The sequence below is a fragment of the Pristiophorus japonicus genome, chromosome 6, assembly GCF_044704955.1.
Source record: "Pristiophorus japonicus isolate sPriJap1 chromosome 6, sPriJap1.hap1, whole genome shotgun sequence".
Lineage (NCBI taxonomy): Eukaryota > Metazoa > Chordata > Chondrichthyes > Pristiophoridae > Pristiophorus > Pristiophorus japonicus.
This window is the reverse complement of record NC_091982.1, coordinates 104,284,731-104,311,163: the sequence shown is the minus strand read 5'-3', so window position 1 is coordinate 104,311,163 and position 26,433 is coordinate 104,284,731. Positions and strand designations below refer to the sequence as shown.

Genomic DNA, 26,433 nt, shown 5'->3' with positions numbered 1-26,433 from the left:
AGCGATTTGGAAAGCATCAGAATCCATATAGATGTTGCGGGATTCAAGATACCAATGGAAATTGACACGGGTGCATCCGTGAGTGTAGTACCGGAGTCACTATACCGCGACAAATTGCGTGATTTTCAACAGGAGAAATGCAAGATAGAGCTGCGAGGCTATGAGGGAGAGAAAATTCCTGTGGTAGGTCATATCACCGTACCGGTGAAATATAAAGATCAATTTCAGAACTTGCCTTTAATAGTAGTGAAAGGAGACAAGTCTGCCTTACTAGAAAGAAATTGGTTGAGCTCACTGAAGCTGGATTGGAGAAAGATTTTCTGTGTGGAAGCGAGATTTTCATCAACGGATGAGGTTATCAAGAAATATCCGAAGGTGTTCTGCAAAACGGGCAGTCCGATCCAAGGCTTCAAGGTGAGAGTCAGGGTACAGAACGACGCTAGATCGGTTTACTACAAGCTACGTTCCATACCATATGCACTCAAGGAGAAAGTTGAGCAAGACTCAAAAGACTAGAGACTGAGAACATTATAAGATAGATCGATGTAATTGGGCTACACCATTGTTGTTGCACCTAAGTCCGATAGTAAGGTAAGATTGTGTGGTGATTATAAAGTAACCGTAAACCAGGTTCTAGAGGGTAATGTCCCCAATACATTGCTGAATATAGAAGATTTGTTCACAACACTGACAGGTGGTCAGATCTTCTCAAAACTGGATCTTACGAATGCCTACTTCCAGCTTGAACTAGATGAGGAGTCCAAGTCACGTTTGACTATAAATACTCATCTAGGCCTATATCAATTTAATAGGCTACTGTTTGGAGTGTCTTCCACCCCTGCCATATTCCAAGGGGTGACGAACCAGATTCTGCAAGGTATTGAAGGGGTAGTATGTTATTTGGATGACATACTAATTTCAGCACCAAATAGGCAAATTCATAATAACATATTGAATGAAGTCCTCAAACGGCTAGAGAAGCATAGAGTACAAGTGTCTGCTCGTAAGTGTGAGTTATTTAAAAACTCAGTGGAGTACTTAGGGTACAGAGTAGACAAAAATGGTTTACATCCGACCAAGGAAAAACTGGATGCAATCAGAAATGCACCCACTCCCAGGAATGTCACTGAACTTCGTTCATTCTTGGATCTTTTGGACTATTATGGGAAGTTCCTACCAAATTTGGCTACAGTATTATATCCACTGAATGAACTTTTGAAAAAACAGGTCCATTGGAAGTGGTCAAAAGAATGCGAAACAGCATTCAAGGAGTGTAAAAGCAACTTGGTAGAGAGCACCATGTCAGTTCACTATGACATATCTAAAGAGATTAAGCTAGCATGTGATGCCTCTCCATATGGAGTTGGGGCAGTGATCTCTCATGTATGACATAGTGGGGAGAAGAGACCAATTGCTTTTGCTTCACGCACTCTCAGTGCCAGTGAGAGTAATTATGCGCAAATTGAAAGGGAAGCTTTGGCATTAATTTTTGGGGTCAAGAAGTTTCACAAATACTTGTATGGTCGTAAGTTTACCATCGTTACGGACCATAAGCCCCTAACAGCAATCCTCCATCCAAAGTCCCCAGTTCCAACATTAGCTGCAGCCCAAATGCAGAGATGGGCTTTGATTTTGTCAGCATATAAATATGATATTGAATGTAGACAATCAGCTGATCACAGTAATGCTGATGCAATGTCTCGATTGCCTTCCCAATCACAAGTTACATCTGATAGGGAAGAAGTGTTTTATTTTTCATACATTGATGAACTGCCAGTCACAGCTGAACAGATTGGTAGAGCAACCAAATGTGACCCAGTGATGTCAAAGGTGTATGAGTATATTGCAAATGGATGGCCAAGCCAGGTAACAGACAAAGATACACATCCATTCTTCATTCGTAGGAATGAATTATCAGTCGATAAAGATTGTATCATATGGGGTGCAAGATTGGTTATACCAAATAAATTCAGGTCTAAATTATTAGGTGACCTCCATGACCAGCACCTGGGAATGTGCTTGGCCAAGAGTTTTGCATGCAGTTATTTATGGTGGCCAGGTCTTGATAAAGATATAGAGTACATCGTGAGTCAGTGTACGACTTGTCAATTGGTAAGCAAGCAACCACGACCAGTACCATTACAGCCATGGAAATGGCCTCCCAGGATTTGGCAAAGGCTACATATTGATTTTGCTGAGTTAGAAGGACAACATTGTGATTGATAGCCATTCAAAGTGAGTTGAGGTGTTTCCAATGTGGAAAATAACAAGTAAAACATTGGACATTTTACGAAAATTATTTTCTGCATTCGGCCTCCCTGAAGAGATTGTTTCGGATAATGGACCATAATTTCGTTCAGAAGAATTTGCACAATTCACGAGCAAAAATGGTGTGAAACATACCAAGGTTCCACCATACCACCCTGCTTCGAATGGTGTGGCAGAGCGCACTGTACAAATTGTAAAACGTGCCCTCATAAAACAAATGTTAGATCCAAATCCAAGGAAACGACAGTTGTCATTGGACACAAATTGGCTAATTTTTTGATTACATATCGAAATACTCCTCATACAACTACTGGTAGAACACCAGCAGAGTTGTTTCTCAAACGACAGCCACGAACCAGATTCTCGTTGTTAAAGCCAAATTTGGCACAGTCCGTAGAAGAGACACAATTAAGACAGAAAGAGAATCATGATAGAGGTAGAGTAAAAGAGAGAAGTGTGAAATTAAACCAGAAGGTGAGAGTGAAGAACCATCATCATAAATGGGTAAAGTGGTTACCAGGAAGAGTGGTGAAGATATGTGGTCCTCGCACATATTTGGTAAAGATGTTTGATAATGGACAGGTTAGGTTTGTTCATATTGATCATATTTTACCTACAGACATGGAAGGAGTTGAAGGTGGGAATGATTCAATTATTTCTGACTCATCAGATAGTTTTGATACACCAGTAGCAAATCCTAAATCCAATGTAGTGGAAACAAATCCAGGAGAGAATCAGAATGAAAGTCTGAGTCCGAGTCAGGAAAACAAAGAGCCTGAAGTTAGAGTGAGTTCAAATGAAATTCAAGGAAATTCCGTGGAGGAAAACGTTCCTCAGGATGAGCCTCGAATGAGTGTGAAATCAACATCCTATTTGGAAGGTTCTGTTCGAGAGTGAAGGTATTCTCTTCGAAACAGAAAACAAGTGGTAAAGTTAAATCTGTAAATATGGAAAAAAATAGGTATATAGCCTGTATTATGCATAAATATGAAAGTTATGTATGATGTTTGTTGTAATAACTTCTTCATTAAGGAGGGAGAAGTGTAATGTTTGTAAGCTTGTAATGTTTGTAGCTCCACACTGTGGATGTGGACGTATTGTGTATTGCAACTGCAGAGTTAATAATAAACAGAACCAGGCAGATTCCGGAGGCTTCCGAGAGAGATGCCTGCCATGTTAGGAGCTGTGTGTGCTGTGCTCTGTGAATATATCACAAACTGCATTATTGCCAGGCGAGGATAGGCTGAGGCCCAGCCATCCAGGCTCACAGTCAAACTGTCTTCCAACAATCACTGCCCATCACACGAGGTGAATGGCCTTTAAGACAAAGCACTGTGGGGCAGATTTTCCGGTGATGTGCGCTTCTGTTTTCAGTCCAGGAGGGGCGGCAGTGGTGACGGTGAGCTCTTCTGGGTAGACAGTCAGCTTCCAGCGCCCCACAGGGGTTTTCGGGGCCGGTTTTGCGGGGGGCGCGGAGCAGTACCGTCTGGAAGAGTTGATCCGGTGTGCAACGCCCTGGTGGCGACACCAGCTCGCTTTTTGACTCCCACCCGATCTGCATGCCCTGCTGGGACCGCCTGTGAAAACGGGCTGTCCAACCTGTACCGACTGCAGTGAGGTAAGTAATGTCCACCTCAGGCAAGTGTGATTATCTTTTCTTTTCTTTTTGTTTACAATTTATGTTGCAGCGGCGTATGTATTGGGAGGTGGGCGGGGTGGCTTGACCCATCCACCTCCACGGAGGTGTGTGGGGGGCCTGACCCATCCACCTCCATGGCACGAACCTGGTATTGCAGTACTTCCAGGAACGGTGCAGTGGCTCTAGGCCTTTTGGCTAAGAGCATTGGCGTAGAGTGATCCTTGATGTGTGCAAGGTGACCTCTGGCGTTTGTGATTTGACAAAGAATTGGAACGATTAGCTACGAATTTTAAAAAAAAATGTATTGGGAATGTGTTTGGTGAGGTATTTTCTGTTTTCCCCCCCCACAAGCAAAAACTGTTCCCGGGCATAAACTTTACCGCCCACCATCATTACAGCCCCGAAATCAGCAAAGCCGAAAATCCAGCCCTCGAGTGTCCGCCAGCTCTCCCGGGACTGTACCCAAGCGCGAGCTACCGTCTGCAGAACAGGGGCAAGGCAAAGAAAGAAAGGAAGAGAAATGAACTGAAATAGTCCCAAATCAATCATACGTAAGAAGACTCCAGTCATGGGACAGACAAAATAATTCTACCGTTTGGTGCTTGGTCCTCTTTCGCTACTTCTGCAATGAGACAATGATAGCAGGGCTGTTCGCCAAAACCATCTTCCAGCAAGTCTGCAACAAACAATATCAAGGTGAAGAATCGACTTCCTGAGGGAAAGAAATCCATTACAGCAACAAATAAAAGTATGTTTCACTTCCGATCTGCAACTGTCATCAGAAGTACAGTCAGAGTTTTGGGGGGGGGCAGGGGGCAGGTACAGTCGGAGACTGGGGGAGGGGCAGGTACAGTCGGAGACTGGGGGAGGGGCAGGGACGAAGAGACTGGGGGAGGGGCAGGGACACAGAGACTGGGGGAGGGGCAGGGACGCAGAGACTGGGGGAGGGGCAGGGACGCAGAGACTGTTGGGGGGGCAGAGACACAGAGACTGTTGAGGGGGCAGGGACACAGACTGTTGAGGGGGCAGGGACACAGAGACTGGGGGAGGGGGCAGGGACACAGAGACTGTTGGGGGGGCAGGGACACAGAGACTGGGGGAGGGGCAGGGACACAGAGACTGGGGGAGGGGCAGGGACACAGAGACTGGGGGAGGGGCAGGGACACAGAGACTGTTGAGGGGGCAGGGACACAGAGACTGGGGGAGGGGCAGGGACACAGAGACTGGGGGAGGGGCAGGGACACAGAGACTGGGGGAGGGGCAGGGACACAGAGACTGTTGAGGGGGCAGGGACACAGAGACTGGGGGAGGGGCAGGGACACAGAGACTGGGGGAGGGGCAGGGACACAGAGACTGGGGGAGGGGCAGGGACACAGAGACTGGGGGAGGGGCAGGGACACAGAGACTGGGGGAGGGGCAGGGACACAGAGACTGGGGGAGGGGCAAGGACACAGAGACTGTTGAGGGGGCAGGGACACAGAGACTGGGGGAGGGGGCAGGGACAGAGACTGGGGGAGGGGCAGGGACACAGAGACTGTTGAGGGGGCAGGGACACAGAGACTGAGGGAGGGGGCAGGGACAGAGACTGGGGGAGGGGGCAGGGACACAGAGACTGGGGGAGGGGCAGGGACACAGAGACTGGGGGAGGGGCAAGGACACAGAGACTGTTGAGGCGGCAGGTACACAGAGACTGGGGGAGGGGCAGGTACAATCGGGGACTGGGGGAGGGGCAGGTACACAGAGACTGGGGGAGGGGCAGGTACAATCGGGGACTGGGGGAGGGGCAGGTACACAGAGACTGGGGGAGGGGCAGGTACAATCGGGGACTGGGGGAGGGGCAGGGACACAGAGACTGGGGGAGGGGCAGGGACACAGAGACTGGGGGAGGGGCAGGTACAATCGGGGACTGGGGGAGAGGCAGGTACACAGAGACTGGGGAGGGGCAGGTACACAGAGACTGGGGGAGGGGCAGGGACACAGAGACTGTTGGGGGGCAGGGACACAGAGACTGGGGAGGGGCAGGTACACAGAGACTGGGGGAGGGGCAGGGACACAGAGACTGGGGGAGGGGCAGGGACACAGAGACTGTTGGGGGGCAGGGACACAGAGACTGTTGGGGGGCAGGGACACAGAGACTGTTGGGGGGGCAGGGACACAGAGACTGTTGGGGGGGCAGGGACACAGAGACTGGGGGAGGAGCAGGTACAATCGGGGACTGGGGAGGGGCAGATACAATCGGGGACTGGGGAGGGGCAGGTACAATCGGGGACTGGGGAGGGGCAGGTACAATCGGGGACTGGGGAGGGGCAGGTACACAGAAACTGGGGGAGGGGCAGTTTTCATCATGAGGGTGGGGGAGGGGCTATTTTACTCCAACAGATTTGCCAGATCAGGAAAGGAGAAGAAGATGGAATGGAGAAGAAGGAGGAATATTAATAACCCCCCCCCCCCCACCACCACCCCGCCATCCCTCTCAAATCATGGGATTTAACTAAAGCACTATTTTATCACTCTTGAGCTGGATTTGGTTTGCACATTCGTATCTGCTGAGCAAAGGGAGTAGATGGTGAGGGCAGGGGAGAGAAGCTTCAGGTAGTAGGCAGGCATCTATCGGGAAGGCATCAGCTTGTCTCTTGTGGAAGATGGGGTTTGTTTGGAGCAGTAACTCGTCCAAATCACTGTCATTAAGAGAGCGTCTTGAGATGGGTGTGGAATCAGCAGGTTGTGATACAGAACTAGTGTCAGAAATCGCCTCCATTTGTCAGTATGCATCAATATGCTAGGTAAATGTACAAGGACCATTAATACAAACAGACCATATTTCCCATGTACCTCTTCAAGTTACCTGACAGTGACAAAAAGATAATTGATGATCCAAAGCCATAAAACTGATGAATGTGGAGACTGAAATAATTCAAACTAATGTCTGCTGGGAGCCAGATGTTGAAGTAGTGTTCTCTGTAACAATATTATTTGAAGCCCAGATAATGCTTAACGCTTAGCAGCCAGAGTGCACACGGATAGATACACACGGATAGATACACACGTCTACATACACATGTCTACATACGAAGCGTAGATTGGGTGACCACTTTGCAGAACACCTCCGTTCAGTCCGCAAGTGTGGCCTTGAGCTTCCAGTCGCCTGTCACTTTAATTCTCCACTGCATTCCCACTCTGACCTCTCTGTCCTCGGTCTCCTAAACTGTTCCAACGAAGCTCAACGCAAGCTCGAGGAACAGCACCTTTCATTTAGGCACTTTACAGCCTTCTGGACTCAACATCGAGTTCAAGAATTTCAGAGTGTAACCACTGCCAATCTTTGGCTGGCTCCCTCTACCCCCTGCCCCACCCTCGGAGCCCGTTTCTTTTTTTCTCCTTGTCTCTAATGGCAATTGGTCATAATCCCGCCATTCACACCCTATCTCGACTAATGTTTTTCTAACTCCTGGCATTACCATTTGAATTCAGCCCATCATCCCTTTTGCTCTCTAATCTCTCTTGTTTTCCAACCTATCGCAGACCTTCCCTTTTGTTCTTTCTTCCCCTCCCCCTTTCAGTGCTTGTTAAGAATCTGTTCTTTTCGAACACTCTCCAGTTCTGATGAAGGGTCATCGACCCGAAACGTTAATTCTGCTTTCTCGCTACAGAATGCTGCCTGACCTGCTGAGTATTTCCAGCATTTTCTGTTTTTATTCCAGATTCCAGTATCGGCAGTATTTTGCTTTTGTGATCATATCGGACTCTGGCAGCTGCTTACTGTATGTGGAGACTCCTCGATCTATGGAAGCAGGGGCAGCAGAGACAATGGCTCTCAGGGCCCATTCACCACCCATTATCTTGTAAAGTAGTAAACAGCGAGGAGGATGGTAGCAGACTCCAGGAGGCCATAGACCTTCTGGTGAAATGGGAAGACATACAGCAGATGAAATTTAATGCGGAGAATCGTGAAGTGATACATTTTGAAAGGAAGAATGAGGAGAGGCAATATAAACTGAAAGGTACCATTTTAAAAGGGGAGCAGGAACAGAGAAACCAGAGGGCTCATATATATACAAATCTTTGAAGGTGGCAGGGCAAGTTGAGAAGGCTGTTAAAAAAGCATACGGGATCCTGCGCTTTACAAATAGAGGCACAGATTGCAAAAGCAAGAAAGTTATGGTAAACCTTTATAAATTGCTGGTTATGCTTCATAGAAATGTAGGCCATTCATCCCCTCAAGCCTGTTCTCCCATTCAATTAGATCATGGCCGATCTGTATCTTAACTCCATCTACCTAGCTTGGTTCCATAACCCTTAATAACAAAAATCTATCTATCCGAGTTTTGAAATTTTCAATTGACCCATCAACGACATCTTTTGGGGGAGAGCGTTACAGATTTCCACCACCCTTTGTGTGACAAAGTGCTTTCTGACATCACCCCGAACGGCCCAGCTCTAATTTTAAGCTTAATCCTCCTTATTCTGGGCTCCCCCCATCAGAGGAAATAGGGCCAGACTTTCCACTTGGTGGCTAAGGCCGAAAAAAATGGGCCTTGTTCCAGCGATGCGAGACCTATTGCCCGTGCTGATCGCCGGCTCAAGGCCCATTTTTTTTTTTTTGCGATTTTCCACTCTGCCTTAGCCCAGCGAAGTCAAATGGGCGATGTGATTTCTCACCGATCTCACTAGTGCCTAAAGAAAACGGAATATGAATGGGAAAAAAAAGCTTCCCTAGCAACGCATTATTGTGCATGTGCAGGTTGATTTTTTTTTCAGGTTGATGCCCCTTCCTGCGTTTTGAGAGGTCAAGGGTCTTCACACATGCTCAGAAGCTCTGTGTGGGTCTGGGAGGGAGAGGGAGAGAGAGAGAGAGAGAGAGAGTGAAGAAAGGAAGCAGGTTATCTTGAGCAGCTGTAAAAACAGATAAATTTAAAGAATGGAGGGAGCTGCAGGAAAGCGAAGGGCCAAACCCTTCAGCGAGGAGGCAAATGAGGCCCTAGTTAACAGTGTAAGCGCGAGGTAGGAGGATCTGACACGGGGTGGGCATGGGAAACCTCCACCCCGTGCATATTGGAGGATTTGGGCAGAGATTGCCGACGTGATCACGTCGGTATCAAATGAAGCCCGGACACCGGACCAGTGCCGGAAAAGATGGAACAGTCTACTGGCGGCTGCAAGAGTAAGTTGAAATTTAAATTAGAAATCATCCATATTTATTATTTAATACTGCATGGAAAATCTAATTAGAATCTGCAATGTTATATCGTAATCTTTAAGCATGACTAAGTAACTAAATTAGGATTAAATTATGATTACATTTATGCACCGCAACATAAATTTTAATGTTACAGTATGAAATATCTTAAATACAATGTATTGCAAACTTGAAATTGAACTTATAAATCTGTCAGTCTGAAATGTTTATTGCCAAATCCATCTGCTTATGCCGTGCAATGTTATCTTATCTATTACAGAAGATTTCCATCAACCAGTGGGAGCACGCAGGACGGGCAGGGGTTGTGCCATGCTGCAATCGCTCAACGCCTACGAGGAGCTTGCAGTGGCCTTGGTGGGGCCAGAAAGTCATTCGGTCACAACCCGTGGTGTGGCCGAACACACCCTAGAGTCACGTGAATAATGAGAACTGTGCATTGTGTGAATCAATAGTAAATATTTGTTACGTGAGTAATCCTATGCAATGATACTTTAATTTGACATATAATTGAGTTATACTACTGAGATGTACTATTGATCTTCAAATTAGGTCATGTTAGGCCTGGTGACCACTTGTGCATATGGGCTAATGGTAATGTTTTGACTTCTTAATTGAAATGAATTGATTTGCATTGTTAAACGTTGTTTATAACTTCCATTTGTCTTTCAAAGGTCAACAAGTATTGATGGAGTCAACGGACACGTCCACTGACCAATTGAAAACTCTCAGGAGGAAGAGCCAGAGGAGGAGCCAGTGCAGACTGCTGCTGCTGCTGTGTGTGAGCAGGAGGAGGAGGAGGAGGAAGAACAGGAGATTTTTTTTGGGTGGGACAGGATTTGGAGGGAAACGTGGCCGCAGGTAGGGAGGGGGGAGTGCTTCTCAATAGTTCACTTGTTTTAAAATGTTCACTTGTTATTATCACTTTATTATTCTCTTGTTATTGTTACTAAATTGGCCACTTGTATTCAATAGTTAAATGTTCATTTGTTATCATTACTGAAATGGTCACTTGTTAGCATGACTTCAATGGTCACTTGTTAGCATCATTAAAATGGTCACTTGTTGTCATGACTAAAACAGTCACTTGTTATTATTACTTAAATGGTCACTTGTTCTTTAAAATGTTCAATTTCTTCTTCTTCTAATGTTTTGGGGATTTTTAGGGAAGGGTGGGTTGGTGTAGGGGGTGAGGGTTTGGAGGGAGGGTGTTGTTCATTAGTTCTTAAAAAAAAATTTGTTTCTTAATAAAAAAAATGTTTTTCTACAACTTTTGTACCTTCTCTCTTAGTTACATAAGTTTTACAACGTACAGTTTTTCATGCATATTTGTTTGTTTATTCTGTTTCCCCACGGAAATGAAACTTTTGATTAACCGTAACTGTAATTGGACGTTTGAATGCCAACAATAATAGTTCAGGCGAAGCGTTCATTAATGAGCTGCTGACACAAAAGCTTAGCGGCCGTGTAACTGCCACTGGCTACTGGTCTTCAGGAAAGGTGTGGTGGTACCGGTGCTAGATCGCCATGCTGATTAAGCTCCCCTATGTCCTCAATAAATTCTCGGTCTGTGCCTCCCTGGTCATTGGGAAGCTTATGAAGTCCATCCTGCGAGCTTAAAGGGCTTCAGCCACCTGTCGAATGCAGCAGTGTGTAGCGTGCTGAGAGATATGGCAGATGTCGCCAGCTGAAGCCTGAAAAGATCCCGATGTGTAAAAGACTAGGGCAGCAGTAACCTTCACCTCAACGGACAGTGCGGTTCTGATGGTGCTGGAAGGCTGCAGATCACCCTTGATGAGTTGACATATCTCATCGATGATCTCCTTCCGGAATCGCAGCCTCCTAAGACAAGCATTTTCAGACAAGTTCAGGTAGGATTGCTTCTCCAAGTATCTTCGTTGGCTATACGGTCTCTCCTCTGTCTTCGTCTCCGTCTACGATTGATCCTTTCAGTAACCAGTGTGTGAGCAGTTACAATTAAAGGCAGGGAAAGCATAGGCCCCATATCATTATCAATAATTATTTTCACTAATTTTAATAATCTCTCTGCTCTATACTCTCTAATCACTCTAGTCTGCCCTCTCTGTACTCTCTAAGCTGTATACCAGTCAGTTTGATAGGCACCAACAACATCATTAAATAACTTCACGATGTAAAAGCTATTTACTAAATAATTCCAATATATGAGATCTATTTAGCATAAATAAGTTGATAATACCTATTTATATTCCCTGTCCCAAATTTCTGAGTACAATTTGCTTCAATTTTACTCTCTAAATGACTCAGAACTAATTCTCCACCCTTCCTCCGAAGTTAAAAATGGTGTCCGTAGTGCCCATTTCCTTCTCGTAGGCCCTGAAAAAGCAACTATTTTTGAGCACTTTTTTGGGCCTTGCATCAGCCCAGCGAAGTGCATGCTAGATGCCGAAACTTGGGATGGGCCTTGTGTGGGCGATCATTTGGGCGATCATCTCGGCGATCAAAGTGGAAACTTGGGGGGCCTATTTTTTCGGCCTATGTTTTGGGCCTAGTTTCCACTTTTTGCTCAAAATGGGCGATAGAGGTCAGTTTTGGGCGATAGATGGGCCTTAGATGGGCATTGTGAAGTGGAAACTCTAGCCCATAGTTTCTCTCTATCTACCTCATCAAATCCTTTCATCATCTTAGCCACCTCAATTAGATCATCCCTTAATCTTCTATACTGAAGGGAATACAAGTCCAGTCCAAATACAAGCTGTGCACCACACCTCAGGATGTCAAGGCCTTGGAGAGGGTGCAGAGGAAATTTACTCGAATGATACCAGGGATGAGGGACTTCAATTATATGGCGAGATTAGACCATAAGAAAAAGGAGCAGTAGTAGTCTATTCGGCCATTCGAACCTGCTCTGCTATTCAATAAGATCACAGCTGATCTACCTCAACTCCACCTCCCTGCATTATCCCCAATTCCCTTGATTCCCTCAGTATCCAAAAAGCTAGCAATCACTGTCTTGAATATACTCAAGTGAGCATCTCTGGGGTAGAGAATTCCAAAGAATCACAACCCTCTAGAGTGAAGAAATTTCTCCTCATTTCAGTCCTAAATGGCCGACTCTTTGTTCTGAAACTGTGGCCCCTAGTTCCAGACTTCCAGCCAGGGGAAACAGTCTCCCAGCATCTACCCTGTCAAGCTCCTTAAGAATTTTATTTGTTTCAATGACATCACCTTTCATTCTTCGAAACTCGAGGGAATATAGACCTAGTCTGCTCAATCTCTCCTCATAGGACAATCCCCCCCCCCCCCCACCCACATGCCAAGAATCAGTCTCGTGAACCTTCGTTGCACTCCCTCTAAGGCAAGTATATCCTTCCTTGGGTAAGGAGACCAAAATTGTACACAATACTTCAGGTGTGGTCTCACCAGGGCCCTATATAATTGCAGTAAGACATCTTGGGGTAGAAATTCACCTAGCCCGGAACGGGGTGCAACTTAACGTTTTAGACTTGTTCTGGTCACAGTAGTGGATGAGGCGGCCCATCCGTCGAAATTCAGCTCTTCGTGGGTTTTTTTCCAGCGGAGTGCAAGTGGTGGCAGAGCGGGGTGACCATCACTAGCGGGGCAGAAATGGGGGTGGGACGGAGTATCTGCTGCTGTTAGTCATCAACGCCATGCTGCTGCAAACTCGGCATTCATTTTAGTTTGGTCCACTGGGCCATCAAGGAGGGTTACGGCAGGGCCAGCGGCCTGGCACCCAAGAGAGGGTGCCAGACTGCCTATTAGCGGCCATTATTGTCGGCCCAACCTGGCAGTCAGCTGACAAAAAAAACTATGTCGTTGACGGTAACGCCACCTCCCCTTTAAGGCGGCCGAGCCGCTATTTCACAGAGAGTGTACCTACAGCAAAAGCTGTCAGGGGGCAGTGGCCAGCGGTAGGGCCGCTCAGGCGGGGCAATTTCAGGTAAGGAGCAATTTCGGTAGGGCAATTTCGCAAGGGGGTCTCCGCCAGACGGTAAGGGGTCGGCGCATGCACGCCGCGGTGGGAAAATGGATAGAGAAATGCCAGACACCACTCCGCTCCTGAGGAAGGGCAATTTACAAATTGGCAGCCCCTCCATGGAAAGTCAGCGGCCATTCGCCCCGTGGCTGCTGCTTTCAGGCGGTCACAGGCCTTATCGGAAGGGGCAATTTTGGCCCCCTTTACTATTATACTTAAACCCTCTTGTAATAAAGGTCAACATCCCATTTGCTTTCCTAATTGCTTGCTGTACCTGCCATGTTAACTTTCAGTGATTCGTGTACAAGGACACCCAGGTCCCTCTGAACACCAACATTTTCCAGTCTCTCACCATTTTAAAAATATTCTGCTTTTCTATTATTCCTACCAAAGTGAGTAACCTCACACTTCTGCACATTATATTCCATCTGCCAAGTCCTTGCCCTGTCCATTTAATATGTCTAAATCCCTTTGCAGCCTCCTTGCGACTTCCTCACAGCTTACTTTCCCACCTAACTTTGTAGCTGTCATGTATCTTACATTATTATATACAACTGTATCCTAACATGCTATACATGATTGTAATAAGATATGACCTGTAACCACCAGCATACCTTACCACCAGGGGTACACTTGCAAGAGACAGGTATATAAGGGCAGGTCTCAGGCAAGTGCAGCATTCCAGAGCTGTGAAATAAAGGTGCAGGTCCAGAGTGACGTTGACTTCACTACATGCCTCGTGTGAATCTGTACTGAGGGGACAGGACTTTACAGTGGCAACGAGTTACGGGATTACAGAATCCACAGAATGGCGAACAACGGATCAGATGAAAAATACAATGCAGGAGACAATTGGGAGGATTTTATAGAAAGGCTCCAGCATAGCTTTGTAACCAAAGACTGGTTAGGTGACGATAAGGCAGACAAGAGAAGAGACCATCTCTTGACCAGCTGTGGCTCGAAAACATATGCTTTAATGAAGGATCTGTTGGCACCCGAGAAACCAGCAAGCAAGTCGTTTGAAGAATTGAGCACACTGGTAAGAGACCACCTGAAGCCAGCGACCAGCCTACACATGGACAGACACAGGTTCGACAACTACAGACGCTGTGTGGGCCAGATCATATCCAACTTTGTGGCGGAACTTCGGAGGTTGGCTAGTTTATGTGAGTTCTCTGATGAACTGAGGAGAGAAATGCTGAGAGACTTTTTCATTGAAGGAATAGGCCACGCAGGCATATTCTGAAAGCTCATAGAGACCAAGAAACTGACCTTAGAGGCAGCAGCACTGGTTGCACAGACATTCTTGGTAGGGGAAGAAGAAACGAGGTTGATTTACAATGCAGGTACGACAACTAACAAAATATCGGAACAAGAAGTTCACAGCACTAAACAAGCTGCTACCCCCGCACACAGACAAAACCGGGAGAACAGGCTCTCGACAGCAGGCAGAAGCCATCAAGGGCCACAGGAACGGCCGTTCACACCTCATCAACCCACAATGTGAGCAATCAACTACAAACTAAGAGAAGCTCAAGAGAGATCAGCCAGACACAGCTCATTCTTTGGGAACACTTTGAACAATGGAACAGGTCTGTGCTGGAGGTGTGGGGTGGGCACTCGGCAAGGGGATGTCGATTTCAGCAGGCTGTTTGCAGAAATTGTGAATATACAGGGCATTTGGCCCGCATGTGCAAAAAAATGGCAGCTCGGCTGGTATACGAATCGGATGGGTCGGAAAGCGGACCAGAAGATGGTGGGGACAGTACCCGGGACACCGAGGTACAGCGGGTCAACACAATCAATGGCCGCTGCTCCTACAACAGGATGCCTCCTCTAATGATGAGGGCCCTACTCAACGGGATATCTGTCAGCGTGGAGCTGGATACGGGAGCGAGTCAATCTCTCATGGGCGCTCAACAATTTGAACAACTGTGGCCGCATAAAATAGACAGACCAAAACTCACAAGGGTCGACACCAAACTAAGGACCCATACCAAAGAAATTGTACCAGTCCTCGGCAGCGCCATGCTCTCGGTCACACACAAAGGGGCAGTGAACCGACTTCCCCTGTGGATTGTCCCCGGAGACCCCCCAGAACTGCTGGGGAGAAGCTGGCTGGCAAAACTAAACTGGAAATGGGATGATGTCCATGCCATGTCATTAGAGGAACGGACCTCCTGCTCAACAGTTATAAAACGTTTGAACATCTCTTTAAGCCAGGTGTGGGCACTTTCAAAGGGGCCAAAGTCAAAATCTACATCACACAGAATGCTAGACCGGTCCATCACAAGGCCAGAGCTGTACCCTATGTGATGAGGGAAAAGATTGAACATGAACTCGACAGGCTTCTGCAGGAAGGCATTATATCACCTGTGGAATTTAGCGACTGGGCAAGTCCCATCGTCCCAGTCATGAAGCCTGATGGATCCGTACGAATCTGTGGGGACTACAAATCTACCATAAACAGAGTCTCCCTACAGGACCAGTACCCGCTGCTCAGAACGGAGGACTTATTTGCCACATTGGCTGGAGGTAAACTTTTCTCAAAATTAGACCTCACATCTGCGTATATGACGCAAGAATTGACCAAGGAGTCCAAGCTACTCACCACCATCAACACACATCGAGGCCTTTTCATGTACAATCGATGCCCATTCGGCATCAGGTTGGCAGCTGCCATATTCCAGCGCAACATGGAGAATCTGCTCAAGTCCATCCCAGGGACGGTTGTATTTCAAGACGACAGACTTATCACCAGCAGGGACACCGACTCCCATCTCCGTAATTTGGAGGAAGTACTAAAGCAGTTGGATCCAATAGGCCTACGAGTCAAGAAATCGAAGTGCCTGTTTCTCGCACCCGAGGTTGAATTTTTGGGCAGAAGGATTGCCGCTGATGGAATCCGCCGAACAAAGTCCAAAACAGAAGCAATTCGCCTGGCACCCAGGCCCCGGAATGTCTCAGAACTGCGCGCCTTTCTCGGGCTACTCAATTACTTTGGGAACTTTATGCAGAACTTAAGCACGCTGCTGGAGCCTCTCCACGTGCTACTCAGGAAGGGGTGCGATTGGTTTTGGGGGGATGCCCAGGAACGCGCCTTCAATAAGGCACGCAACCTTCTGTGTTCCAACAATGTTTTGACTTTCTTTGACCCAGGTAAAAAGCTAGTTCTCACATGCGATGCGTCAGCGTATGGGGTCAGGTGCGTTTTGCAACATGTCAATAGTGCGGGCAAATTACAACCCATAGCTTATGCCTCCAGGTCACTTTCGCGGGCGGAGCACGGGTACGGAATGGTAGAGAAGGAGGCGCTCGCGTGCGTGTACGGTGTCAAAAAGATGCACCAATATCTTTTCGGGGCCAAGTTCGCGTTAGAAACCGACCACAAGCCCCTCACGTCCCTCCTATCCGATAGCAAGGCAATAAACGCCAATGCCTCGGCGCGAATTCAACGGTGGGCACTCATGCTGGCGTCCTACGACTATACCATAAGGCACAGACCAGACACAGACAACTGTGCCGAAGCGCTCAGCAGCCTATCCCTGGCGACCACGGAAGGGTCTGACGAACAGGACTGTGAGATAGTCATGGCAATCAATGCCTTTGAGTCCACAGGTTCGCCCATGACGGCTCGCCAAATCAGAGTCTGGACGGCCAGCGACCCCACGTTATCCTAAGCAAAAAGATGTGTCCTAACCGGTGACTGGGCAGAGGCTCGCGATGCCTGCCCCGAGGAATTAAAACCCTTTCACAAGCGCATGCATGAGCTATCACTACAAACAGACTGTCTGATGTGGGGCAGCCGAGTAGTCATGCCTCTGCGAGGCAGAGAGGCATTTGTCCGGGAGCTCCACCGAGAACACCCGGGGACCATTCTCATGAAGGCCATAGCCAGATCCCATGTCTGGTGGCCTGGTATTGACGCGGACTTGGAGCTCTGCGTCCGAAGGTGCACCATTTGTGCCCAACTCAGCAATGCCCCCAGGGAGGCTCCACTGAGCCCCTGTTCCTGGCCTACCAGGTCACGGGTGCACGTAGACTATGCGGGCCCATTCATGGGCAAAATGTTCTTCGTAGTTGTAGATGCATTTTCAAAGTGGACCGAATGCACCATTTTAAACTCGAGCACAACCTCCACCACTGTGGAGAGCCTCGCAACCATGTTTGCAATGCACGGAATCCCTGACATATTGGTCAGTGACAATGGTCCGTGCTTCACCAGCGCAGAATTCCAAGACTTTATAATTGACCACGGCATAAATCATGTCAAGACGGCACCGTTCAACCTGGTCTCCAACGGCCAGGCGGAGAGAGCAGTGCAAATCATTAAACAAGGCATGCTTAAAATCCAAGGTCCCACGCTGCAGGGTTGCCTGTCGTGACTGCTGCTGGCATACAGATCTCGTCCGCACTCACTGACTGGGATCCCCCCCGCGCAGCTGTTGATGAAAACGACTTTAAAAACAAGGCTCTCATTAATCCTCCCAGACATGCACGAAATCGTTGAGGCAAAGCGCCGTCAGCTGACTGAGTACCATGACAGAAATTCGAGGGGGAGATGGAATGAGATAGGGGACAAAGTGTTTGTACTAAACTATGGCAGGGGTCCCAAATGGCTTGCAGGGACAGTAACGGGCAAGGAAGGAAACAGGCTACTGGTAATACAAATGGACAATGGCAAAACCTGCCGGAGGCATGTAGACCAAGTCAAAAGCAGATTTACCAACAACACTGCGGAACCAGAGGCAGACTACAATGTGGAACTCGCACCACACCTGGTGGACAGACAGAGGGAACAACCTGAGGAAAGGGCAATCCCAACAGACAGCCCAGGCGAGTCAACAACAATCACAATAATCAAAACAGACAGCCCAGGTGAGATACCAGCAACCACACCCAAAGAAAAACAGACACCAAGGCAAACAACTGAACCACAACTCAGACGCTCCACGCGAGAGCGTAGACCACCTGACAGACTGAACCTATAAAGACAATAAGACCTTAGGGGAGGATGATGTCATGTATCTTACATTATTATATATAACTGTATCCTAACATGCTATACATGACTGTAATAAGATATGACCTGTAACCACCAGCATACCTTACCACCAGGGATGCATTGCAAGAGACATGTATATAAGGACAGGTCTCAGGCAAGTGCAGCATTCCAGAGCTGTGAAATAAAGGTGCAGGTCCAGAGTGACCTTGACTTCACTACATGCCTCGTGTGAATCTGTACTGAGGGGATAGGACTTTACAGTAGCGTCGCAAAGTTGAATACATTGCACTCAGTCCCCTCATCGATGTAATTGATACAGATTGTGAATAGCTGAGGCCCCAGCACTGATCCTTGTGGTATCCTATTAGTTGCAGCCTGCCAGTCCAATAATGACCCGTTTATTCCTACTCTCTATTTTCTGTCCGTTAACCAATCCTCAATCCATGCTAGTACATTACCCCCAATCCCATGAGCTCTAATTTTGTGTAATAACCTCTTGCGTGGCACCTTATCAAATGCTTTTTGAAAATCAAAATACGCCACAACCACTGGTTCCCCTTTAGCTACCCTGTTAGTTACAAAAGGCTTTTGACAAGGTCCCACACAAGAGATTGGTGTGCAAAATTAAAGCACATGGTATTGGGGGTAATGTACTGACGTGGATAGAGAACTGGCTGGCAGACAGGAAGCAGAGAGTCGGGATAAACGGGTCCTTTTCAGAATGGCAGGCAGTGACTACTGGAGTGCCGCAGGGCTCAGTGCTGGGACCCCAGCTATTTACAATATACATTAATGATTTAGATGAAGGAATTGAGTGTAATATCTCCAAGTTTGCAGATGACACTAAACTGGGTGGCGGTGTGAGCTGTGAGGAGGACGCTAAGAAGCTGCAGGGTGACTTGGACAGGTTAGGTGAGTGTGAAAATACATGGCAGATGCAGTATAATGTGGATAAATGTGAGGTTATCCACTTTGGGGACAAAAACACAAAGGCAGAATTTTATCTGAATCGCGGCAGATTAAGAAAAGGGGAGGTGCAACGAGACCTGAGTGTCATGGTACATCAGTCATTGAAAGTTGACATGCAGGTACAGCAGGTGGTGAAGAAGACAAATGGTATGTTGGCCTTCATAGCTAGGGGTTTTGAGTATAGGAGCAGGGAGGTCTTACTGCAGTTGTACAGGGCCTTGGTGAGGCCTCACCTGGAATATGGTGTTCAGTTTTGGTCCCCTAATCTGAGGAAGGACGTTCATGCTATTGAGGGAGTGCAGCAAAGGTTCACCAGACTGATTCTCAGGATGGCTGGACTGACACATGAGGAGACACTGGATTGACTGGGCCTTTATTCACTGGAGTTTAGAAGGATGAGAGGGGATCTCATAGAAACATATAAAATTCTGACGGGACTGGACAGGTTAGATGCAGGAAGAATGTTCCTGATGTTGGGGAAGTCCAGAACCAGGGGATACAGTCCAAGGATAAGGGGTAAGCCATTTAGGACTGAGATGAGGAGAAACTTCTTCACTCAGAGAGTTTTTAACCTGTAGAATTCCCTACCGCAGAGAGTTGTTGATGCCAGTTCGTTGGATATATTCAAGAGGGAGTTAGATGTGGCCCTTACGGCTAAAGGGATCAAGGGGTATGGAGAGAAAGCAGGAAAGGGGTACTGAGGTGAATGATCAGCCATAATCTTATTGAATGGTGGTGCAGGCTCAAAGGGCCGAATGGCCTACTCCTGCACCTATTTTCTATGTTTCTATGTTTCTAACCTCAAAAAAGTCTTCACAATAAATCCGTATTGATTCTGCTCAATCATATTACGATTTTCTAAGTGCCCTGTTATCATGTTCCTAATAATAGATTTTAGCATTTTGCTTACTACTGATGTTAGGCTAACTGGCCTATAGATCCCTGTTTTTTCTCTCCCTCCTTTCTTGAATAGTGGGGTTATATTTACCACCTTCCAATCCACAGGGTCCATTCTAGAATCTGGGAAATTCTGGAAGCTCAAAACCAATGCATCCACTATCTCTGTAGCCACCTCTTTTAAAACCCCTTGGATGTAAGCTATCAGGTCCAGGGCATTTGTCAGCTTTTAGTCCCAATAATTTCTCCAGTACTATTGCTTTACAAATACTAATGTCTTTAAGTTCCACATTCTCACTTGGCCCTTGGTTCCCCACAATTTCCGGAATGTGAAATTGTTCACCTTAGATCAGAGAATTAACAGAGGTGTTCAAAATGATGAAGGGTTTTGATAGTTATTAAGGAGAAACAGTGTCCACTGGCAGGAGGGTGGGTAACCAGAGGACACAGATGTAAGATAATTGGCAAAAGAAATAGAAGAGATGAGGAGAATTTTTATAATGCAATGAGTAGTTATGATCTGGAATATGCTGTCTGAAAGGGTGGTGGAAACAGATTCAATAGTAATAACGTTTGAAAGGAACAATTTTCAGGGCTATGGGAACTAATTGGATAAGTCTTTCAAAGAGCCGACATAGGCTCAATGGGCCAAATGGCCTCCTTCAGTGCTGCATGATTCTATGATTTTATGAAAGTGCTCTGAACCATCTCTTGATTTGTGACGAGCTCTATAGAAATGTAATTGTTGTATTTATAGAGAACTTTCAGTGCGGGGGATTAACTGGGTGGGGTAGCATCTCTGATAGGGTAGATTGTACATGGCCTGTGAGAGGACTGACCAAAGAACCTTTCCTTCAATGCTTTCTATTGAGCAAGGATAATGTCTTACCTTTTTCTGTCAATTTGACTGCATTTGCCATGTTTTCATACGAGGCAAGTTCCTTTAAAAAAAAGTTTCATCTATTACTGCTTGTTAAACAACTTTTATAACTAAAATTACAAATACAATGAGGCATAGTTAATCAAAATGTATTCTTTCTGTATTTTTTATAAATCCCTCCATTAGATAATTCCCTCCACTCCTCACCTCTTTTTGTTAATTCCCCCCACCCCTCATTATTCCATTGTTAATTCTCTCCACCCCTCACCTCTCCACAATATGCCCCAAACCCTGGGTGAAAATGGTTCATGCAGGTATGGGCTGGCTCCTTTGACCACTGATAGCACTCACTGCAAGGCAAACTAAAGCGACGTCCAGAGTGGGCTGCTCACTGATTCTTCCCTTTCTCCACAGGGGGCCTGAGGAAAACAGCAATGTTCACAGCCAGGTGCATAAGACCTTGTTCCAAGGGCAGAAGTGCTGTTGTGTCAATGAGGTGGTTTGGTGCAGCACACCATGACAGAAGGGCTGGTGCTTGCACATTTTGAGCAGACAGCAGTAGAACACAAGCCCAGACAGGCTGCAAAGCCCGAACCAGTTTGGAACCAAGACTCACCATCAGGCTGGGAGATAAAACTCTACGGTTTTGGTGCATTTTGAGCAAGGATGTGAACTGCTGCTGGCAATGTGGGAAATTCCTCTCCTGGGCAAGATTGGGCTGAGCTCTAAAGCCTGCCTATACAACCCAGCGATGCAATGGGGTTTTCTTCTCAGTTAAACTATTACTGAGGATCAAACACATGGGAAGTGTACAACATTTTAGCATTAACACACACACTAACAATTTGCTTATGGTACAGTCCCCAAGTCGAGCTCCCCTTGAAGATCCAGTAAAGGACACTAACAAACCAGGAGGTTACAGATCAATATCAGATTTTACTAAGTATTGTAAGATATCTGATGGGAAAACAAAACACCAAAACCGTAGTTTTATCTCCCAGCCTGATGGTGAGTCTTGGTTCCAAACTGGTTCGGGCTTTGCAGCCTGTCTGGGCTTGTGTTCTACTGCTGTCTGGTATTGTTTAACACGGTTTGCTATGTATGTATCAACAGCAAGTCTGCTTCAAATATTTTGTCTGAATTGTCTTCCCTTTCCATCAGCCGAGGATTCCCCTCCACTGAGGTTGGACGGACCCTCGACCGTGTCCGTCCCATTTCCCGCATTTCCACCCTCAGCCCATCCCCTCCTTCCCAGCACCAGAATAGAGTTCCCTTGTTCTCACCTTCCATCCCAACAGCCTCCACATTCAACGATCATCCTCTGCCATTTCCGCCACCACCAAACATATTCCAAAGGTACCGTTTCCTCCGCAATACCCTACTTAGTCCACTCTTCCAGCACCCCATTCATTTCCTTCCCACGGCACCTTCCCGCGCAAACACAGGAGAAGCAACACCTGCCCTTTCACCTCCTCCGTTCCCACTGTCTGGGGCCTCAAACTCTCCTCCCAGGTGAAACTAGTGCTTTACTTGTACTTCTTTCGATTTAATATACTGTATTCGCTGCTCACAATGATGCCTGTTCTACATTGGGAAGATCAAACAGAGATTTGTTGATTGCTTTACTTAATACCACCGTTCAGTCCGCACAGTGTCTGTCGTTAGCAACAGTTGAAACAGAATCAAAATACTGCGGTTGTTGAAAAACTGAAATAAAAACAGAAAATGCTAGAGACACTCCCAATGAAGTTTAACACAAGCTCGAAGAACAACACCCATCTTTCTACTAGACATTTTACAACCTTCTGGGATTAACATTGAGTTTAACAACTTTAGTCCCATTTTCTTTCAGGCAGCAAGTGGTAATAATGGAGGATGGCTGCACCAGAGGCACTGGGAGTGGAGGAGGTGTGGGCAGGTGCCATGGGTGGGGATACTCCATCGGTACAAGGTCAGGGGAGTGGCTCATACTGCTGGGGGTGCATTTTTGGGTCATCTGCCCACCGTTTTGTGCCCTGGAGCAGCAACCATAGTGGCCGTGAGGTCTTCTGGCCGGGCAGTCAACCTCCAGTGCCCCGCAGCGATCTTCTGATCCGGTTTTGCGACGGCGCGGAGCAGCACTGCCCCTGGTTGCGACATCGGTGCAAGTTTTGACTTCAGCCGACCCATACGCCCCAAATTTTTTTTGCGATTTATGTTATGGTGGGTGGGTAATGTTTTGGGAATGTTTTTCTAGGGGTGGGGGGGGGTTGGGTTTTCTTCTCCCCAGGCGTCTCTCGGAGTGCTCCCGGGCTGGCTCTCTAGCTCAGGATTTTCCCATCCTAATGCCCTAAGAGAGGTGTACCATGTCTCCCTCAGGGCCCAGCGCCAATGTTACTGACTGAGGTGCAAATTGTTTCTGGATGCAAACTTTACTGCCCCGCCACCATTACTGCCTTTCTCCACCACATTCATGGGCCACGGCAGCCTTTTCCTCTTTGCCAGATGTTCCATGCTTCCCTCCCCCTCTGCTATTTTGCTGTAGCCATTCACACCTCCTCATGACATTGCTTTTGTTTCTTTACTTGTCCCATTACCAGCCCCTTTTACCTCGCACCAACATCCCTTTTCCCATTGAACAACTCCTGCCTGCCACCCTATCACAGACCTTCCCTTTTGTTCTTTTCCTGCTCCCCCTTTCCCAGCATGTACTTGCTTAAAAGCTTTTCATCTTTAACTTTTTCCAGTTCTGGTGAAAGATCAACGACCTGAAACATTAATTCGGTTTCTTTCTCTACAGATGTTGCCTGACCTACTGAATGTTTTGTTTTTATTTCAGATTTCCAGCATCTGCAGTAGCTTGATTCTGTTTCAAATATTGTTAGCTTCAGATACCGTCAATATCAACATGTCTGTTTGATCCCGAACCAGCAAAAGCTGCACTATCATCATAGGCAGTCCCTCGGAATCGAGGAAGACTTGCTTCCACTCTAACAGTGAGTTCTCAGGTGGCTGTACAGTCCAATATGGGAATTACAGTCTCTGTCACAGGTGGGACAGACAGTGGTTGAAGGAAAGGGTGGGTGGGTAGTCTGGTTTGCCGCACGCTCCTTCCGCTGTCTGCGCTTGCTTTCTGCATGCTCTCGGCTACGAGACTCAAGGTGCTCAGCGCCCTCCCGGATGCTCTTCCTCCACTTAGGATGGTCTTTGGCCAGGAATTCCCAGGTGTCAGTAGGGATGTTGCACTTTATCAAGGAGGCTTTGATGGTGTCCTTGCAGCGTTTCCTCTGCCCACCTGTGGATCGCTTGCTGTGTAGGAGTTCCGAGTAGAGCGCTTGCTTTGTGAGTCTTGTGTCGGTCATGCGGACAATGTGGCCCGCTCAACGGAGCTGGTCGAGTGTGGTCAGTGCTTTGATGCTGGGGATATTGGCCTAATCTATATAGCTGCACTATATCGTGTAGATGTAGAACTATTAGAAGCACAATAGCTTTTCGAATCAAGCTACACATTTGCAATCCAAAGAGGTTAGCACAACTGCTGTTCGAAACCAATGCTTTGGCTGGGCTGATATATGGAGGAAGTTCTCTCAGGCTGCAGGTTTAAAATGCATGGTAGGTTTGTTACCTTAATCAGTCGCAGGATATCAGCACAGTCAGCAGATGTGGCATTACGGATCATGAACTTAGCCATCCTGGAATCTCTCTATTTACTTTCTCCGTCCAAAGAAGATTCTGCAATTCGAAAAAGCAGCAAAAGGGATCTTCATTCTCAATTTGTCCCGGTCGAGAAATCTTTGAGGTTGGGATGGCTGAAGATGGTGGGAAGATTAGAGGATGGGATGGTTGGGAGGAGATGGGATGCTTGAAGATGGTGAGATGTTTGGGAGCTGATGGAATGGTTGGAAAGCGATGGGATGTTTGGGATTGGGAGGTGATGGGATGTTTGGGGGGGTGATGGGATGTTTGGGGGGGTGATGGGATGGTGGGAGGAGTTGGGATGTTTGGGAGGTTTGGGGGGGGTGATGGGATGTTTGTGTTGGGAGGGTGATGCGATAGTGGGAGGAGTGGCGATGTTTGGGAGCTGATGGGATGGTGGGAGGAGTTGGGATGTTTGGGGGGTGATGGGATAGTGAGAGGAATGGCGATGTTTGAGAGGTGATGGGATGGTGGGAGGAGTTGGGATGTTTGGGGGTGATGGGATAGTGGGAGGAGTGGCGATGTTTGGGAGGTGATGGGATGGTGGGAGGAGTTGGGAGGTTTGGGGGGTGATGGGAGGGGTGGCGATGTTTGGGGGATGGTACGAGCGGATGGGATGTGATTAGCTGGACCCTGAGCTCGCTGCAGTCTCACTGAAGACCCCGGAGCGATGCCACCACGGACCGGCGAAGGAGCAGCCTCCCTCCCAAGGCTGGCGGATTGCGTGGAGTGATTCGCCGCCCAGGCGAGAGAGCGAGTTGGCTTGAATTTCGCAGCAAACGGCGCAACAACGTCGCCAAATCTCGTCAGATGGAAGGGGTTCCCGATCGGACTTGCTCACCTCACAGAAGCGACTGAAGAAGCGCGGATCCAGCGCCCCGACCCCGACCCGCCAGCAACTGCAACTAGAGACTGAACTCTGGCAACTGGCTCCACTTCATGCCCCCGCAGGCAGTGAGAGAGAAGGGCAGGAGACCAGTGTCCCGGGAAGTATTTGAAACTTTCCACATGTTAAATAATTTAAAATTATTCAACTACATTAACAAGAAATGACTTGATGTTTCACACTTTTAAAACATGTTGCTCGTTTATTTAATGTGATGGAAGTGTTTGGGGTGTGGTTCGTGGCCGGAGCAACATTGCCGAATGGATTTCGGGGGGGGGGGGTGGGTGTACTGAAGAAACAGGAGGAGGCCATTCAGCCCCTCCACTTTGTTCCGCCATTCAGTCAGACCATGACTGATCTGTACCACATCTCCATTGACCCGCCTTCGCTGCGTATCCCTGATCCCCTCCACAGGTGGGAAAGGAGATCAGTAAGTTCAAGAACCTAGACGAGTTTTATTTGCCGAAATATCTCGTAGGCATTTCCGTATTTGTTGTACACGGTAATCGTGTGCAGGACACAAAATGCACACGGCAGGAAATGAAATATTGTTCATTATACCTATCAGTCTGATTAGTGGGGGATGAGCGGTTTAACGACAGTGACAACCTTGCCATCCCTGCTGTTAATGGAACTGGTGGGACAGCTTGCTAACTAACACCATTCCCCAGTGGTGTACATACCCTGGCAGGTACACCTGTCCCTCCCACACACACTCAGTTGAAAGAAAGGAATAACTCAGGCAATCAAGATTACTTATTGTGAAACTATAGCATGTTACTTATATCTTACTTCGTCGTCTCCAGACCAGATCCAACACCACCCCAACCTCTGTCGTCAAGCTACAGTACGCGGATGACGCCTGCGTCTGCGTGCACACAGAGACCGAACTCCAAGTCATAGTCAACGTATTTACTGAGGCGTACGAAAGCATAGGCCTTACGCTAAACATCCGTAAGACAAAGGTCCTCCACCACCCTTTTTCCCCGTCGCACAGTACTCTTTCCCCCACCCCACTCCCAGTCATCAAGATCCACGGCATGG

General features: G+C 47.4%; 1 protein-coding gene across 2 annotated transcripts in view; it reads right to left on the bottom strand.

The window, feature by feature from the left end:
* Positions 1 to 25,422, bottom strand: part of LOC139265747 (diamine acetyltransferase 1-like) — a 32,403-nt gene extending 6,981 nt beyond the window's left edge. Inside the window, exons 1-4 of one of the 2 annotated variants that reach the window (XM_070883093.1) lie at positions 25,345 to 25,422; positions 24,433 to 24,539; positions 20,838 to 20,889; positions 4,500 to 4,583 (exon numbers count right to left, since the gene is read on the bottom strand). In XM_070883093.1, the coding sequence (XP_070739194.1) occupies positions 4,500 to 4,583; positions 20,838 to 20,889; positions 24,433 to 24,498 (202 nt within the window). In that variant the 5' untranslated portion in view covers positions 24,499 to 24,539; positions 25,345 to 25,422. Of the gene's footprint in view, positions 1 to 4,499; positions 4,584 to 20,837; positions 20,890 to 24,432; positions 24,759 to 25,344 lie in introns of those variants that run through there. The other variant, XM_070883094.1, reaches the window with a different exon arrangement.
* Between the last annotated feature and the right edge of the window lie 1,011 nt (positions 25,423 to 26,433).